At 37.6% G+C, this 20,426-nt stretch overlaps 1 protein-coding gene across 5 annotated transcripts in view; it reads right to left on the bottom strand.

Annotated features, from left to right (window-relative positions):
* Positions 1-20,426, bottom strand: part of PSPC1 (paraspeckle component 1) — a 121,172-nt gene that overhangs the window by 28,772 nt on the left and 71,974 nt on the right. For 2 of the 5 annotated variants that reach the window (XM_075851613.1, XM_075851614.1), the window contains exons 7-8: positions 18,131-18,188; positions 16,879-17,066 (exon numbers count right to left, since the gene is read on the bottom strand). The exons of 1 other annotated variant lie outside the window; for it this stretch is intronic. In XM_075851613.1, coding sequence (XP_075707728.1) covers positions 16,879-17,066; positions 18,131-18,188 — 246 coding nt within the window. Of the gene's footprint in view, positions 1-15,174; positions 15,674-16,878; positions 17,067-18,130; positions 18,189-19,044; positions 20,012-20,426 lie in introns of those variants that run through there. 2 more of the 5 variants (XM_075851612.1, XM_075851615.1) reach the window with 2 other exon arrangements.

Raw genomic sequence — 20,426 nt, 5'->3', positions numbered from 1 at the left:
AATGTTTGTTTTGTGCAACTTTCCAAATACTTTATTAATTTTTTTTACTTTTTGAGATACAGCTGCTTTGTATTCGGAATACAGAGCAGCTGTATCGTGTGCTGAGACCTGATCGGTAACCGCTCGATCGCTGACGCAAGACCCGCTGTCACTGAACGAGTCAGTGCCACTGACCTGATGGATTCAGGTCTCAGCGCATGATACAGCTGCTCTGCATACAGGACACAAAGCAGCTGTATCGCAAAAAGTAAAAATAAAATTAGGATTTGGAAAGTTGAACAAAAACACTGATAGACATTTTTATTAAAAAAATAAAAATGAAAAATAAAATAAAAAAAATCAACGAGTCAAAGGTGAATATAGCCTTTATTACAACGTTAAGGACCAGTCTTCACAGTCCTTTTAGTAAAAATAATTCTGGTGATTTGAAAGCAAAGTTGAACATTGATATATTTGTTGACGGACATAGATGTTTACTAGCCTATGAATCACACATTTAGTTCATTCAGCTCTGGCAATTTCGTGAAGGTTTGCATGTAGTTACATGGATGGCATGTATAACTTTGCACTTCAACTTTATTTTTAATAAGTGCGGTATGTCTTGGGGCAGCTATAAATGCATTAAAAAAAAATTGTTTATTATCAAAAAGTTAGACCAAAATGCATTCCTAAATTTACAATGTGCGAATCTCATTAAAATTACTATGGGGGTGTAATTTTTTTTCTATTTCATAATTCCGGTTAAGTGTGCGCGTGAATTGTGTTGTCCTGACAGCAAAAGGTTTAAACACACAACTATATTCAGATAGTTATGCCGAGTCGTAATAGTTTTTTTTAGAAATCATTAACCCTCTCCAAATCAGCTGCAGTCCACAAGATGCATGCAACTCAATGTACTCATTTGGATTTCAGCTGTAGCCCAATATTTAAAATCAATGATGTAGTACTACAAAAAGTCTAGGTGTAACCCTGGCCTTAGGTTGAATATGACAAATCGACATTTAGCAACACTTCTAAACAAGTGAACGCTACCACGTTGCCAGGCTCCATCTTGGTTAACGAGAAACAAATCAAAAACAATTTGGTTGGAGGAAACAGAGCATGCAAATGAGTATTGTGGGTGCGGTTAGTTGTCAAGAAGGAGCTTGGCAGCAATAGATGCAATTTTTGAAGAGTACCTATCCTTAAAAAAACAACATCCACATACACTCCTTAGATGAAGATAGATGCACAGAACCAAGTGTCTAACCTGCATATTTTGGGTCTTTTCAGCTTTGTGTAAATGTACATTTTCTCTCTTCATAGCTGCTGAGTGGATGGGCTCTTCCGGGGATGAGGTCAAGACTGCACTCTGTACTCTGAGCCAACCTGATGTTTCCCTCATGATTATCCGCTCACACAGTATGAGTCTCACAAAAAGTCAAAGAGAGCGAGAAGCTGCTGCTGTATTGCCTTTCTCCCCCAGGTCTAGTATTTACTCTTTCAATCTAGAGGGATTTTTTTTAGTGTGACTGAGGGTGGTATCTTAACATTTAAAAAAAAATATGAAAGCAGGAAAAAAAAGAGTGCTAAAAGGTGCACCTTAACCCCTTAATGGCAGCCTAGTTTGGGCCTTAAGGCTCAGAGCCCATTTTTCAAATCAGACGTGTCACTTTATGTGGTAATAACTCTGGAATGCTTTTACCTATCCAAAAGATTCTGAGCTTGTTTTCTCGTGAGACATTGGACTTTAGGTTAGTGGTAAAACGATAGTCGATATATCCAGTTTGTGTGAAAAATGTAGAGAAAATTTGAAAAAATGATCATTTTTCTGAATTTAAATGTATCTGCTTGTAAGACGGATAGTAATACCACACAAAAATAGTGACTAGTTCACATTTCCCATGGGTCTACTACATGTTGGCATTTTTGGAACACATATTTTTCTAGGACGTTACAAGGCTTAGAACATAAGCAATCTCTCATTTTTAGGTACCAGTTCAGTTCTGAAGTGGCTTTGAGGGGCATATATATATATTTATTTATTAGAAACCCCCCATAAATTACCCCATTTTAAAAGCTAGACCCCTAAAAGTATTCAAAACAGAATTTATAAAGTTTCTTAACCCTTTAGGCGTTTCACAGGAATGTACAAGCAGAGGTGAAATGTACAAATTTCATTTTTTATGCAGAAAATCACTTTTATTCAATTTTTCTGAACAGAATGTTTTATCAGAGAAACATAACTAAATATATAATTTGCCCAGTTTCTGCAGTTTTATTAAATATCCCACATGTGGCCCTAGTGTGCCACTGGACTGACATACAGGCCTCAGAAGCAAAGAAGCACCTAGCGGGTTTCTGCTGGTTGGACAAACGGCAGGGCTCAGAAAGGCAAAAGCGCTATTTGGTATGTAGATTTTGTTGGATCGGTTCCTGGACGCCATGTCGCATTTGCATTCATTGTAGCTTTCATAGGGTGCATGCAACTTTTTCATCAGTTTGTCTATTTTTTTTTTTTAAGAGGCATGGTGACTAAAATACAGCAATTCTACCATTGTTTTATTCCTTTATTTTCTTACAGCGTTCACTGTGCACTATAAATTAAATGCTCTTCGTTCTGCGGAGCGATAAGATTACGGCGATGCCATACAATTTTTTTTATGTGTTATGGCGTTTGTACAATAAAATACTTAATAAATAATCATTTGCTTTTTGTGTTGCCATATTCGAAGAGCCATCACTTTTTTATTTTTCCACCAAGAAAGGAGTGTGATGGCTTGTTTTTTGAGTAACGAACTGTAGTTTTGATCAGTACCATTTTTGGGTACATGTGGCTTTTTGATCTTTTTATTAAATTTTTTGGGAGGTGAAGTGACCAAAAGAAAAAAAAAAATTGCGATTCTGGCATGGTTTACTATTTTATTTTACGGCATTTACCGTGCTGGATTAAACAAAATAATTTTGTAGTTCAGACCATTACGAATGCGCCAATACCAATTATATATAGTTCATTTATTTATTTTCTTAAATAAGGGCTTAAGAGGAATTGTTAATTTTATAGATTTTTTTTTTTTATTGGTCCCACTAGCGGACTTGAAGGCAGGTGGCCCTGATTGCAATTCTAATACACTGCCCTACATGCGTAGTGCAGTGTATTAGAGCTGTCACTGACAGCAAGCATAGTGGGTCCTGACTACGTCTGGACCCACTAGGCTTCCATAGATGGCATAGCTGGAGGCCATTATTAGGCCCCCGGTCGCCATAGCAACCATCGGTGTCGGCGATCATGTTGCGTGACGTCGATGGTATTTTAACCCCTAAGAATCTGCGATTGATATTGAACGCGGCTTCTAAGGGGTTAATCATCGGTTATCACTGCGATCGGTCTCTGCTGAAGGAGCTGCGGCAACTGTTCTACGAGACCGCAGTTATCACAGCTCCTGTATGAGCCAGGAGGGGGGCCTGAATGGCCGTTCCTCCTGTGACATACTATTCCGTCACTGAGCGCAAACGGTGCGCTCATCATGACGGAGTAGTATGTCAAGGAGCGGGAAGGGGTTAAGAAACTGTGAAAGAAACCTTTGCAAATTCCCAAAAAGTTGTGAATTGTACTGGAAAAACCAGCTGACGTTATAATTAAAAAAAAAAGTCTCTTTAAAAAGGTAACCAAAAGTAGTAACTAATAGAAATTATATTCTAAACATTCCAGGACTTTTAGGAATGCATGCAGCCTGCTGTATTAATATCCTCGGATTATAAAATGTAAATCAAAACCTTTCTATATTAACAGATTTCCAATTATGATAAAAAATAAAATAAACAAAAGATTACTTCTGTTGAGCAGAATAGCCTTTCGAGCTCATTCACACTTGGGTGCGTAGAACTATAATCGCAGACTACATTGCGGTCAACATTGTATTTATACGAGTGCCATATAATGCACAGTATTCCCTCCTAGAAAACAGTGCTTTTATGGTGGGGGACACGTTATTAAATGGCATAAGCTGTAGAATTCGGAGTATTGGGAAAAAAGGAAAGGCTTGTGAAAAATGTGTGGCGCTAGCCATACAAAAATAAAACAATGAGTGCATTTGTAAAATGCAGAACAAAAGCCACTAATTAATAGAATACCTAATTTCATGGAGGTCTGGGTATCGCGTCTATAGTATGAACGATAAAATGCAGCTATATTATGGTCTAAAACTGGCTTTATGTTGTTTAAACACACAGCTTTAGACTTTCATTGTTTTGATCATTTCACACTTGTTTTTAACCTTAAAATTCTATTACCTATAGGGCTTTCTAGATTTCCATTTACCAAACAGGTTGACCAGAAATGGCCATCATTACAGTTCTCAGACTCCCAAACATGGTTTTAGAAATCACTTTATTACCAAATACGGATATTGAAAATAACCACAGTATTACTTACTGACAAAATATATTCATGTGACAACTTCATAGGTATCGTAGGAGGTACCATTAGCGGTGGTCACCGTTTTAAACCCAGCATCTTAAAAGTTTATATTCTATTCAACCATGCCTGAGTTTAGAGACTTCTCAGTGAAAATTACTACTAAACTAATGCTAGTTTCTTCGTTATTTTTTATTTTTTTTTTAATTTGCCAGTCAATGACTGTACAATTGCTGAAGGATTCTGTAGATTAAAAAACTTTAAGAAACACAAACCTTTAAATTAAGATGGTTAGCTTCCAATTAGCTAGGTGGAACGTAAAATGGACTGGAGATCTGCTTTAAGATACAGAGGAATACATTTTACAACAAATTATAATTAGACAAAATGTGAAAAGTGAAAAAAGGTAAATGGTGTCTTGGTCATTAAAAAGATACTAAAGCATGCAAAAGGTATTGCACAAACGAGTCATCTGTTGGACAAGCATAACATTTCCCTAATAACATAACTGTACCAAACACATTAGAGATCATACAACTAAACGTGTCATTTGCATTGTGTATTGGTACCGGATAGAATTTGTCACAAAAAAAAAAAAACACAAGACAAAAACACAACTCACGTACTGTTTTAAACAAGTTCCAGGTGTTTTTCAGACAATGAATGGAGTCTTGGAAATTGAGGAGAGTATACCCTTTTATTAAAGGTTAAAATATTAAAATTACGACAAAAGTTTTCAAATTATATCTTAAAATCCTCAAAGTAAACAATTGCCTAGTCATATATATATATATATATATATATATATATATAAAAAAATAATCACATAACAGTAGTCACCTTCCACTCCTACAACTTTCGAAGAACTTAATAGTGTTGATATAGTTTTAGATCAAATCTATATTCAACCAACTTAAAATATCTATGTAGGTTCATCTTTGAATACCACTGGCTGCTTGATAGATTAGGGCTACATTCATGGAACCTCAATGTTTTCCTAAGAACAAGTAGTTTACTGAGGACTGTCGGGACAATTGAATAGTCTGTCGTGTGACAGTAGCAATGTCCCCAAAGAAGCGAGATTGCCTTCACGCCAAGATTTTAGCTTGACCAAGCGTTCTCCGAAAAGGTCTACACAGAGCATGGACTATTTGCTTTCTAGGAGATAATAATATTTACACCTGTCTCAGTGGATTACATTAGCTGACCTAATCTGTCGAACACTGTGTAATTTAAGATCAATATGAGATACATAAACAGAAGTATATGCAGCCTGTAGGTGGCCCCAATAAACAAACTATATTATGTTCAACGGTGATCTTATACTAAAAGTTAAAGTGGTTGTCTAGTAAAATAAAATTTGCGAATGGGAGAAAGCTGTAACACTGCTCCATCGCTACAAACGCAGCAGCGTTGTACAGTACGGAACGACGTAAGAAATGAAGGGGTAGCAGAGCTTACCAGAACGCGGCGGCTCCTTCAAATATCTAATCGGCAGGGTTACCAAAAATTCAGACCCCCACCGATCAGATATTGATGGCCTATTCTGGGGATAGTCCATTCATTTTACTTCACCAGGCAACCCCTTTAAAGCGTACATTCAGATGTAAATATATCTCAACCCATTCCCGATATCTGCTGCAAATATACGGCAGAGGTGGGTCAGTGAGTATGGAGCGGGCTTACAGGTAGAGCCCGCTCCATAGAACGTGTGTGTCGCCTGTCTTACAGCTGACGCTTCAGTGTAACGTTTTACCACTTAAATGCCACGGTCAACAGCAGCATCTAAGCCGTTAGAATGGGGAGGGCAGTTCCCTCTGGGCTTAAAAGGAGCAAGTCAGATTAACAATATACTGCAATACCTTAGTATAATTTGGGTTAGGGAACCCACTATATGATGACAGTTATGGAATATCCTGCGGATACGACATAGTCTTCTAGACTGAATACCCTTTAAACACTATATAGTTTCCTAGCAAGACACCATCAACGTCTGTACCCTTTAAGGAATGACATGAGTAAGTCTCATACCGATTCTTTTTTTGCTGCTTATATTACTAGAGTTTAGAAACAGAACACTAGCATGCTTTATCTCCTTGGGTCAATTGGGAAAGACCTGAACCGCATGATTGATTTCACACGTGACCGATGACCAGATCGATCCATGTCACACAGATATAATGAAGGATATCACAGTTCAGTCTTCTTATGTCTATACTTCATCACTTAATTTAGGAAAACATTGTGGCGAGATAAAGAACGCTGCCCTCAGGCAGGCATAGATGGTACTGGCTTCACCTGTGCAGAGGCTTCATGGGATTGGTAGTATAACACAAGGGAAAATAAAGCAGAATAAAAATCTAAAAACCAAGATGGCATCGGATCTAAAGCTGAACTGTAGGTTAGTACAATATACATAAAAGAATTGCAGAGTTTAAATCAACAATCAGGTGGTTGTGGTGCTGCTATGGCGAAATGCTGGAGCAATTCTTAATTATTTACTCCAAATACATTTTTCCAAAAGCTGAAAATTAATCTTTGCATTGTGTATTAAAAAGATATTCTAAGATCAAACATTCCAAATTATTAAGTATTATAATGCCCCTTTCACATTGCGTTTCTCATGAACGTTTGACGTATACAGCGTTAACGCTCCGGGTTCATTCAATGCACCACCCATAGACCCCCCCCCTCATTATACCAGAGGCCAAACGTGTGTATTTTTGGCCTCCGTCGGGTGGCATACATACAAAAGTTTTTTGTTTTTTTGCTGGATAGAACAGTTTTGCGAGTTTTTGACGTATCCTTTTAACAGATCCCATAATAGTCTATGGGCGGCGGATCACACGGTTAGGCACCTGTCACATCCTCAGTTTAACCCTTTTGCTGCCATTACCATTTCTATCCATTTGACAAACAAATATAACCTAGATTGTAAAATATTATACCCCCCATACCCATTTTCTGTAATTAGACACCCGCACATTGTGAAAATGCCTCACGACCTTCATGCAAAGTTTCCATGCCTTCATGAAATTTGACATCAAAAGTGTAAACGTTTAAAAAAAACCAAAAAAAAACCTCATACAGATTCATATTTGTGGCTAAAAACCTGACAAGCAGAGCCTGAAACACACAAAATCTCCTAAAATAAAAAGTTCAAGATGCGCCAAGTTCATACATGCCACTTATGCCATGCATAAATCTTCACAGAATCATCAAGCCTTGACATAAAAAACCTCTGCAATCCTGATGTCGGTAAAGATCAGTCATGGAGTCAGCAACCGGTCTGATAAATTGCAAGGGGTGATTAGATACGTAACGGCTCAAATTCTCACCCCTTTAGTAAAAAACAAACACAAAAATAACAAAACCCCTAAAACGTGACATCCTCTCTTAATGGTAAACCCCCCTCCCTTATACAAACACAAAAACAGCAAGTAAAATTCTTTCTTGTTGCTCCCTGAATATTGCGCCTGGTATCATTTAAAGAGTCTCTGTCACCACATTATAAGTGCCCTATCTCCTACATAATGTGATCAGCGCTATAATGTAGGTGAGAGCAGTGCTTTTTATTTAGAAAAACGATCTATTTTTACTACGTTAGGAGCAATTTTAGCTTTATGCTAATTAGTTTCTGAATGCCCAACTGGGCGTGTTTTTACTTTAGACCAAGCGGGCGTTGTACAGGAGTGTATGACGCTGACCAATCAGCGTCATGCACTTCTCCCCATTCATTTAGTCAGCGCATAGTGACACTGCGTTGTTCGCTATGTGCGGTTTTATACGGACACATTAACATTACTGAAGTGTTTAGACAGTGAATAGACATTCCTTCCAGCTAGGATGGGATGTTTATTCACAATCCCGGCACTTCGTTAACTTTTCTGTGGTATTTACAGCAGAGCAAGCGTAATCTCGCGAGATCTCGCTGTAAATGACAGGTTACAGGGAGATTACTCTTTGCTCTGCTGTAAGTACCACAGAAACGTTAACGAAGTGTCGGGATTGTGAATAGACATCCAGTCCTGTCTGGAAGGAATGTCTATTCACTGTCTAACCACTTCAGTAACGTTAATATGGCAGTATAAGACAGCACATAGTGAACAACACAGTGTCACTATGCGCTGACTAAATGAATGGAGAGAAGTGCATGACGCCGATTGGTCACTGATTTGTCAGCGTCATACACTCCGCTGTACAACGCCCACTTGGGCATTAAGAAACTAATTAGCATAAAGCAAAAATCCCTCCTAACGTGGTAAAAATAGAACGTTTTTCTAAATAAAAAGCACAGCTGTCACCTACATTACAGCGCCCATCTCCTTATGTAGGAGATAGGCCACTTAAAGTGGTGACAGAGTCTCTTTAAAAGCCAAGGTACTGCTCTTTGATATGATACCCTACTATATATAGATCTGAACTGTAGTTCTTACGTTCTAGCTACAGCAAGTACTTAGTCATGACATATAACATACGTTCTAGGCAATGAAAGGGTTAATGTATACGTAGAGAGCTTTTACCGGCATATACATCAAACGGAAACCATAAAACGCAGCGTGAAAGGGGCCCAAATAAAATCTACCAACACCCCACCTCAAAAACAAAACAAACACTAACCATTGTCTAAAAAGCTAGTTAAAGCAAGAGAATATCGACATAACAGCATTATACAGCATACAGTTTATATGTGAACGGCTTTAACATCGATTTGTGCATTGAAAACATATGGTTATGCTCCTTTATTTTCAGCTTATAGACACTAATCCTGCGGAGCGGTTGACTAAAAGTTTTTAACAGCTTTGATAGATCAACACTAAACGTATATTGTGCAAATAAGCACCCAACTCACTTCTAAACAGAAACGCACATTTTTCTTCAATTAAAATGTAAAGCATATGCTAAACTTTTGAAAAATATTTTCTAGATCTAGTTAACGCTGGATAACTGAAGGAGTTCTAGCGTATATTCTAGTCCAGAGCCATTCATCATTTTTCAGGCTTTAGTTGGAATCTCGCAGCACTCCCTGCAGGTTCAACTTGTTCTGATGGCTTGTATCCAGGAAAAAGAAGCCTTTACGTGCAGTAACCTGGTGTACCAAAATCTGCCTCACTCATAGGAGCTCAGACAAGTTAGGTATGCATTCAAGCTTATCGGACTATTTTTAAGACCAAGTAATACAATGTTTTTACAAAGGTTACTAAAACTTTAACACGGATATGTGATATATACATACATACATATACACACACAGACCGTGCTCAGGACTGATCAGCTTTAAAGTAGCATTAAACAACTACTATTAAATCTATTATGGGAAAACAATGAATAGAGTTTGAAGGGAAAAAAAACTGTTTGCCAATCATTACACATCCTTTTTTCTGCAATAGGGCCTCATGCATACAACCATATTACAGCTCAGTAGAAACTGAGTAGTACTAAGCTAGAATACATAACCCATAGAAGTTTATGGGCCCACACTATATCTCTGACTTCATATGGAGGCACAGAGCGGTATACTCGATCTATTGCTGTATTACGGAGATACACCTCTGTAATATGGAGCTATACAGAAGCAATGTATTATGGCACAGAGTGCCTATGGCTTTGTAGTAAAACCATAAGGGCTCCGTATGCGGTCATACAGGCTCCGTGCTCTGCCATAAGAAGGAGACCTGATTTGTTCTTAAATATATGAGCTCCACAGTTATAAGCAGCGATTAACTAAGAAACGTGTTCTAATCTTCACAACTGTAATATTAGGTCAATTTCAAAACCTTAAAATAATAATGGCAACGTTTGTATATATTTTGTTCTACTACATTTTATGTAGGACACTTCTGACAGCCTAGACTTCTGAGTGCTGTATGACAGAACCCATAACTAGTTACAGATTGTTCACATTGAAATTTCTAAAAAGAATGACACACGCAATAGTAAGTATCTTCTCATTTACCTTTGCGCCGCATTTCAGGGGCCCCTGCTCCCCCTGGAAAGTATTTAACAGTAGACCGCCCGATTATCCCATCTATAGCTTTCAAGAAGGTAATGGTCAAGTGATTTGGCCACGTGAGCACCAGCACGGCTGTATGCTATTCTGCAATGGCACTGAATACTTTTAGCGCATGGACAGATCATGTCCAGTGCCGGGGCATAAGAGCACACAGCCGGGGAGGCAGACACATGGCAAAATCACCTGACCATTTCCATCTTGAAAAAGCCATGGATGAGAGAATTGTGCCGTCAAATGTTTACGAAGCCATTCCAGGTGGAGCAATGCGGGGGGGGGGGGGGAGATTTACAGTTGCCTAGGTTAGAAAACACCAAGGGCGTTGCAGAAATCTCATTAAAAAGTTGCCAACTACTTTAACGTTCGTGTTGTAGCGAACTACCCCCCGCCCAGCTTAAAGTGTAGCTAAACGTTCGGCAAACTTCTGACATGTCATAGTGACATGTCAGAAGTTTGGATTGGTGGGGGTCTCAGTGCTAGAACGAAGCAGCGGAAGTGCTCGTGTGAGCGTTCAGCTGCTTAATTTCTGATCGGCTTATTCCGGAAACCCAACGTATCGGACTACGGGCTCATAGACTTTCTATTGAGTCCGTACACAGATACATTTATTTCCGGAAAAAGCTGGACCCCCCAACCAATCCAAACGTCTGACATGTCACGATGACATGTCAGAAGTTTGCCGAATGTTTAGCTACACTTTAAAGTTTAGTCCTTATGATTGATTGCATATTGCTAGTATAAGCCATCAACAGGTGATTGGTGCAGGTTCAACCAAGATTCCCCCCTTCCCCAATTAAAAAATAAAGTGTAACAGACACGGACAGAATATTGACTGTTTGCAATAAGGAAATTTTCGGACAACAAAAGAAAAAAGTTTTGCTTTGATGTCGCTCTAAAGGTGATTTCAAATGTGATTCTTTCCTATATACTTTCCTTCTCTTTAACAATACACCTGGAAAAGGAATGACAAAAAATTAAAAACCTGCATCAAAACTGCCCTTGGGGGACTTTCACACAGTGGATTAATTGCAGATTTTTCATAGCAAAATCTTGCTTTGGATTTCACCCCTTCTACATGGAGAAGGGAAATCCGCAGTGAACATCCAGGACAGAACAACTTTGCAAATACAGTGAAACCTGAGAATTCCACCCAAAATTGTATTGAAAAGTGCTCTTCTAGGGGTGGTAGTCCTCTCAAAGAAGATGGCCAGTATAGATAATATATATTGGAGCTGAAAATCTGTCACAGGAAATCTGGTCTGGATAAAGCGGTTGTCTTCTCAATGAAGTGGTCTTTTGGAGGGTTTCACTGTACCTTGGTAAATTGTTTCATACTTGTAGTGATTAAATGAATGAATAACTGGAGGTGTGCCTTAAAGCACATCACAACATGTGGGACACAAACATTCACTTTCGTGAGATGCATTTTAAGACCTGTTCACATCAGCATCTGATTCAGTTCATCTATTCCGTCAGAGGAACAGATGAATGGAAAGCCGAACGGAAACTATAGCTTTCGTTTGAAGAATTTATCATTGAAATCGATGGTAATGTTTGTTGGTTTCTGTTCCATAAAGTTTGTTTTATTTAACGCAATAACGGAACGGAAACCAAACTGTATTACCATTGATTTCAATGGCAATTCCTCAAACGGAAGCTATAGTTTCCGTTCGGCTTCCCATTCATCTGTTCCTCTGATGGAATAGATGAACGGAAACCCCAAACAGAATCAGACACTGATGTGAACAGGCTTTAACATTACAGCAATTTGTTGTAAATGTGTAACGTAAAAAGTCAATTTTAACAGAGAATCCAATGCTGATTTTTGAAATTATATTCCCTACAAAGAAATTTGTTTTAAAATCCTTAAGAAAAGGCTAATATAATGCTTTACAAACCAGATACATAAACATTAGACAAGTAATATTCACAAAACTAGAGTTTGGAATATTAAAGTGCATTTACAAAACTCTTTTCTTGGTGAGCTGCAAAGAAGATTCAATGAGGACCGCCTGTGAAAGTCCATTAAGATGAATGCACTAACAGGTGCATATACTTAAAAGCCGTGTGTGTGCTTGTATGTATATGTGTGTGTGTGTGTGTGTGCTTGTATGTATATGTGTGTGTGTGCTTGTATGTATATGTGTGTGTGTGCTTGTATGTATATGTGTGTGTGCGTGCGTGCATCTCTTTAAAGGGCAGTGCCCCCTGCACACTACCGTGCCCGTAATTACGTGCACGGCCGGCCACCCGCATTTGCAGGCCGTGCTCCCATATAAAAAGTATAGGAGCACGGTCTGCAAAAAGGAGGAAATGTCCCATCTTTTGTGGAGCCTTTCTAAATCACGGACACCTTCCAGGTGTCCATGGGCAATAGACCTTAATGGGACCATAATTGAGGACGATATCGGAGTGTGCATAAGGCCTAATTAAACTTAAACTTTGAAACACTGACATGTCGAAAAAGCTGATCAGAAACCAAGAGGTTCAGTGATCACCCGATCGCTTCTGCCACTTCGTTTCAGCAATCGGTGGGGGTCTCAGTGCTCGGACCCCCACCAATCAAAACTTCTGACATGTCACTATGACATGTCAGAAGTTTGTTTAAAGTTTAGTTACCCTTTAATATAAATTAAAGGGTTATGGCCACCTTGGTAACAAATTTGAAAATGGTAAGGATTAAAAGTTTCTGCTATTTTTGGCCTACATCACTTAAGCACACCTATGCATCTCCATGGTAACAGACTACAAACTTTGTTTAGTCTGCTTCCTTCCATCTGCCCCCTTCTAGCTGGTGACATATGTGGAAGGTTAGCATGAAGTAGGGGAACGTATGGGAACATAGTGTAGTACAGCTGCAGCATCAGAGTACACAAGCCATGTGTGTAGTCTGCAACCATGGACAGTTTGAGCATAGAAACCATGTACAAAAAAAAAAGTTTAAACTATTTGCAAAGTGGTTTCATTTATTTTATATTTGTTGTAACAGTAAAAGATTTGTTTGCAAAAGGTGGACATTGCTTTTACATACTATATTACAGGAATGATAAGCTAATAAATTCAGCAAAAGCCAATTTAATCAACCACCTTAAAGAGGCTCTGTCACCAGATTTTGCAACCCCTATCTGCTATTGCAGCAGATAGGCGCTGCAATGTAGATTACAGTAATGTTTTTATTTTTAAAAAACGAGCATTTTTGGCCACGTTATGACCATTTTTGTATTTATGCAAATGAGGCTTGCAAAAGTCCAAGTGGGCGTGTTTACAGTAAAAGTCCAAGTGGGTGTGTATTATGTGCGTACATCGGGGCGTTTTTACTACTTTTACTAGCTGGGCGTTCTGACGAGAAGTATCATCCACTTCTCTTCAGAACGCCCAGCTTCTGGCAGTGCAGACACAGCCGTGTTCTCGAGAGATCACGCTGTGACGTCACTCACTTCCTGCCCCAGGTCCTGCATCGTGTCGGCCACATCGGCACCAGAGGCTACAGTTGATTCTGCAGCAGCATCAGCGTTTGCAGGTAAGTAGCTACATCGACTTACCTGCAAACGCCGATGCTGCTGCAGAATCAACTGTAGCCTCTGGTGCCGATGTGTCCTCGCTCGTCCGACACGATGCAGGACCTGTGAGTGACGTCACAGCGTGATCTCTCGAGAACACGGCTGTGTCTGCACTGCCAGAAGCTGGGCGTTGTGAAGAGAAGTGGATGATACTTCTCGTCAGAACGCCCAGCTAGTAAAAGTAGTAAAAACGCCCCGATGTACGCACATAATACACGCCCATTTGGACTTTTGCAAGCCTCATTTGCATAAATACAAAAATGGTCATAACTTGGCCAAAAATGCTCGTTTTTTAAAAATAAAAACATTACTGTAATCTACATTGCAGCGCCGATCTGCTGCAATAGCAGATAGGGGTTGCAAAATCTGGTGACAGAGCCTCTTTAAACAGGAATTCAACAAGATAATTAGATAATTAATGGGACTGCTAGAAGAAATGCTAGTTCGCATGCATGGCCTTCTTTACACATTAGATTATATCACGCCCAATTATGTGGCATGCAAGTGGTGTGAACGAGCATTAAACTACTGCAAAAAAGCACAAGTTTTCACATTGGTCAAGGCGGCTGTAAAATGGACATCACAAATGCAGCATGTTATGCTCTGTCATGTTAAACACGTAGTCCAATCTGCAGGCTGCATGTTATAAAGCAGTGAGAGCTGAGCAATTTGATATATAGTGGTGTGTGGAAAGATTTAATAGAACATGTATAATAGTAATTGAAATCTCTGTTAATTCTGGGCTTAGAAGTCCAGTGGGCTGTCCTACTAAGTGATTGGCAGCAACTGGTGTATGCACACTCATATAATATTCTTTTAAGTCTCTGCTCAGTCTGGGATTAGGAGTCCAAGGGGTGGTCTCACTCTTTATTGACAGCCTATTTTATAAGTTAAACAATCTTTTTCCACAAAACTAAATATCAATCTACCCGGCTCCTCCTGCTGTACAACATGCAGCCCACAGATTGGACTTCATTTTCAACTTGCCTTTTAGCACCATGACCAGTTAGAGTGGTAGCATTGCAAATTCTTAAGTAGCTCTCTAATGAGGATTCAAGAAAAAATTAAAAATAAATCTTTATTTCTCCTTGTTTTTTCTTATTATTTATTTGTATAGAACCACTCAAATGTGTTTCAGATAATATCCCACAGGAAAGAATGGTCATGAACGGGTGAAAAAAGTTAATTCATTAATCTAGACACTGAAATTCTACCTTTTAAATTGCTTTATTACAATTCAAAGGAAGTTTTGCCTTTATTGTGATCGCTTAAGCTGCATGTTTTACAACACTATTACAAATAGAATAAATCACAGAAACATTCAACTTTCACATAGCGGCATGATGAATCTCAATCAGATTAAAAACACAAGATGTAGGAGTTACAGAACAAAAAGTACTTTCTACAAACGCTAGAGTTAAGACAAAACAATAGGTTCAAATAAAAAACTAAAATAAGAAAAAAAGACATTCCACTGGAATTTATCTACTAAACGCATTCTAGATATTACGGCATGATGTACTAGTAACGGCGACGCTTGTTTGATCCATCAAAGTTTCCCCCTTGGTTTCCTCTACCATAGCCACCAGGTCCACCACCAACTGCATTTACACCACCCATTGCTGGCTGAGCAGCTTCAGTTCCTGCCCTGTTAACCATAGGCGATCCCATTTGGGATGGAGATGGTTGTGAGAATCTATCATTGCGCTATAGAGCATTTGTTCAATGTGCAGTCCCAAAAGGTTAACATTTGTCATTATTATTGGATATATTCACAAAGTGCAGTGATGACGACGTTCAGAAGACAGTCCAGGAGAGTCGAACATAGAGGGAAGAAAGGAGCAACTAAATTAGTAACTATATTACATATAATGGAAAAAAAAAAAAGGATTTGTATGCTAATACACTGGATTATATTCTTTGCTCAAGCAAGTAAAACAAATACTACAAACTCAATATAGTTATAAGTTCACTACTACTGGCATGTGATCAGAACATATTTCGTCAAACAAACAAAATGATAATTTGACCTAATAAAGACTTTTATATAGGAAAGTATTTATTACGGAAACAGGGAAAACGGAACCCCCAAAAAAAAAAAAATAATCAAAATCGGTCCGTTCATATAGCTATTTACTAAGATATCTTTTTGCATGTGTATCAGTAATATTTGTGCAAGAAAACTTGGCACGAGCAACTTAAGTATGGAACTAATACAGACTTCAAACTTGAAAAAAATTTGCATGCAAAATGCATGTAAAATAATTTACTATTCACAAAAAATAAAAACTGATTATATGCAGTTATGAAGGACATATGAAACATCTAGTTACAAATCAAACATTTTAGTACGTTCTAATGAATAAACCATTAACACTTCGGATATGTACTAAAATGTAAATGCATAGTTCCTACAGTTACAAAATGTGATTTAAAATCAAATACATAAATTAAAAAATAAAATAAAAAAAGAGCTGTATTATACAATACAATACATTTCCATCAAGTGGTCTAAAATTTGTGGCAGTTACAATATTATCAATTTAAAATGTTATTTTGTGTCACGGACAAGTAATACTGGTAAAGAAGTCATGTTTACGGCGAATACAATATTTTACCTGAAGTAAAAGAAAAATTAGGACCACAACATGAGCAAAGACTATGATCACATGAAAAGGTTAAAGAATTATTTTTTTTTTTAAATTCCGCACCAAAGCGTAAGTGTTTTATCTGCTTGCAAACTTATGTTTAAAAGTATAAAAAGTAATAATGAAAATAGAAAGGCAACTCTAAATTATCACTGAGGTAAATGTTGCTTTTATACAAGAGTGCAATTGGCTAAATAGTGCAACAAGTCAATGGAATTTCGCATTTCAATTAAGTTTTTAAAAGAAAAACTACGAATACATTACCACTGATCCATTATCTGGCATCATTGCAGCTCCAATGCTTGCAGCGCCTTCAGAGCCCATTGTAGGAACAGGACCCATTGAAGGGCTTGAGACAGTTGCTCGGCTGTTGATATTCATCCCCATCATTGGAGGAGGTGGTGGTGGAGGTGGAGGACCTTGGTTACCAGCAGGGGCTGGGCTATAGGTATCTATGTAAAACAATCTATACTTAGAATGGTTCTTTTTCTGCTGCACCCATTGAACATTATTTCAAAAGGGTTTTAATACTTTTAAAACCAAAGTAAAACCGAGGAGGTTTTAAAAATGTGAGAAGTTCAAGAAAAAGTTTATTATATATCTCAAAACGAACTAGAATCATCAAAATTAAGTTTTTATGAAAAAGATTAGATTTGTACAACAATTTAACTAACTATATTTTAAAGTGGATGTTTGACAAGTCTTAATCCAGGACCAGAAACAATAGAATATAAGAAGTGATTTACACAGGTTACAGCCATTAGGAAAAGTTATGCAGGGCTTGATCCCAGGTACCAAAAGTTCACTATAGAAATATAAAAAGTACCCAAACACATATAGTAACAAACATAAAAGTCATGCTATTTCTGAATACAATATGGATTTTACATGAAAAATAAGTAGAAGGCTTTAAAATATATAAGGAATGATATCCACAAGGTAAATGTATAGAAATGTACTGGGTAAAATAACTTCCTGGATTATTCATTTTTGTTGACCGAAAGTTAACAGTCCATCTCATGAAGCAAATAAGGCCGGATTCATACGGGACTGAAATGCTGCAGATTTTCTGCAGCATTTCTCCAGCAAAATACATATATTTTATGTGCGTATTTTGCGGCAGACATTGAAACTGCCAAAATTTGCAGTGAATATCCAGAACAGAATTAACATGCTGCAATTTTGAAAATCCACAGCATGTTCTGATTTCGATCTAGAAAAAGCTCAGCAGCATGTGGGTGAGATTTGTTCCAATCTCATCCACATGGCTGGGACTGTAATCCGCTGCGGTTTGTCCGCCTGGAACTTCTGCACAGAAAACCCCCAGCATTACCATCCCGTATAAATGCAGCCTAAGACATTTTCACCACAGTAGTATTTAAAATGCCATTTGAACACAAGTACAGCACAATATGCATTGTAAAAAAAATAAAATGCCCATATAAAGCTAATGTAAAGTCTCAAAATAGCTTTTATGGACAAAAAAAACCAAATAATTTCCAGTAAAAATCCCTACCTCCCATGTTTATTGCTCCACGAACGCCCATATCACCCATTCTCAACTCCTGTTCTCTCTGAAAATAAACATAGTGTTTGTAGTCAACCTAGATAAACTGAAGTTAGAAAATGTGTATGGGAATGTAGAACAGTATTATTTAGTGTGTTATTTTATAACCATCATGCAGAACAAAAAAAAAAAAAAGCAAATCACAAGTCACTAATGCCGAATATATTCTCTACTGAGGAAGGAAAACAGTAAAAAAAGAAAGTATACAAAAATAGAAAATGTGCTATTTGAGAACAAAAGCATTTCAGTAGGACACTGTTGTAATTGTATTTGTAGCATTCCACTGTACATTAATAACGGTGGAAATCTGTACTCAAGAGCTTCCAGTATTAAAAAAAACCAAAAAAAAAAACCAATATACGCTAGTTTAGATTTCATTTTCCGTATACATTGATTTCTTAAAATACAGATGTTAACATACATACTACTGTATAAAATAGTTATTAGTTATGGGGGAACCTGTTTAAGTGGAAATAAGTAGGTCATAAAAATGGATATCAAATGGTAAGAGTCCAATGAATAACCAAACTGAACAAAACCAGGTAGATAAACACTAAACTAGTCCTACAGATTCAGAAAATATAACGGTTCTGTTCACATTACAGATATGGTTTGTTTCATTGCTCTTTAAAGACCAGAATAATGGAATCTTTGCTGCAAAAGAAATGGAAATCTGATGGACCCGTTAGCAGAAGTCAAAGGTATCTCTGGTTCCGTTACACACACATCCGACACGACTATGGTAATAATGAATACCACGACGCAAGTGTGAACAGTCTTTAGCTTTCAAAATAAAGAAACAAGCAAGGTCTTTCCTATAGTGACAATGGAAGATCATAAACACCAGATACACGAGTATGGAAAAGAATTCAATGTTTTCATTTTATTACGAGTGTAAGAGTCACACAGATCGTGATTTTCGTGGCAGTCATTCCTTAAAACAATAACAGAAAAGGCTGAAGCAATGAAGGTCTTTGTTTTGTTATTTTACGTTACATTTCCCAATACAGAGGAGTAGAAAATAAAAACAGCACGTCAATAAGAATATGGACAAGCCAAGTTGTGAGAGGACAGTATTCCTGCGGGGAGGCATGGACACAGCGTCATACAGAACTAGGATTCTAGAAGCCCGGCGCCCTCAACTGTGTTTGGTCCGGGAAATGCGGATTTTCATGAAATCAAACATCTAACAATACAGACCTACGCTATATGAGGTATTACAAACTACTACCTCAAAACTGAGCGAGAAGTTTCTAAAGAGCTTGTGTACAATCCAAAACTGTAAAACAGATATAAATAATCAAAAGTAACTCCTAACACATTTCTCTTGGTTGACATTCCCTGACAAAAAGGTCCTCACCAGAACCCGAGAGTGTGGCACATCCAGCTAAATATAAATGCATTGATCATTTAGAATATAAATTACATTTAATCAAACATTTCCGTGCGAGCATATATCCAGTACTAGGATTTCAATATAGAACATTCTTTTTGTCCGTTTAAATAACAAATGTCAAAGTCCTGTTTCCCATGGTTTTTATTATCAATTTACTTGTACATGTAACAGGTTTAGTCACAATAGTAAAACATTTACCTATTTGGACACATAATTAAAATCCACAAAATCTACACTGACATAAAAACACGTTACAGTTCTTAAGGTGGCACTAGGGCATTATTTAAGTCCAGAGGTGTCTTGGGGTCTCATTATTTAGCCATTACATGTGTTAAGTTCAGCATTTCCTGTAGTTTGGCTTTCTTTTTTCCTCTTCCTTTCCCCCCTCGCCTTGTGGGCTTCTTCTTCTTCCCAATTCTCATTGTTGTGTGAATCTTAAAAAATTATAATTACATTTGTTTTACCACACACAGAAATGTACTTCTTTTCAGGTAAAGTGACATTTGGCATCTCAAACACTTTGCCATAATATGGAAAAAATAGTTTGTAAAATGGATGTTATTTAATCTAAGTTTTAAAAAAGAAAAAAAAAGTTACATGCACCAGTCACTATTAGTCAGTCCTTACTATATAGGGAGACAACTTTGCCTTTGTATAAAAAAACTGTAGGTATAAAACGCATTTTAAATTGTGATATCACATAAAATCTATTTTATTTATTGAAAGGCAAGGACTAGACATGTGATTGCCATAATGTTTTGTATCAAGCAAAAGCACAGAAATGCAGCATCCAATTGAACACGGCAGGACGGCCTCAGATTCAGACGTAATCAGAGAGAAAAAAACCTT

The sequence above is a fragment of the Rhinoderma darwinii genome, chromosome 2 (genome assembly GCF_050947455.1).
Source record: "Rhinoderma darwinii isolate aRhiDar2 chromosome 2, aRhiDar2.hap1, whole genome shotgun sequence".
NCBI lineage: Eukaryota > Metazoa > Chordata > Amphibia > Anura > Rhinodermatidae > Rhinoderma > Rhinoderma darwinii.
Note: the sequence above shows the minus strand (reverse complement) of the source record. Positions and strands in the feature narration are given on the sequence as shown.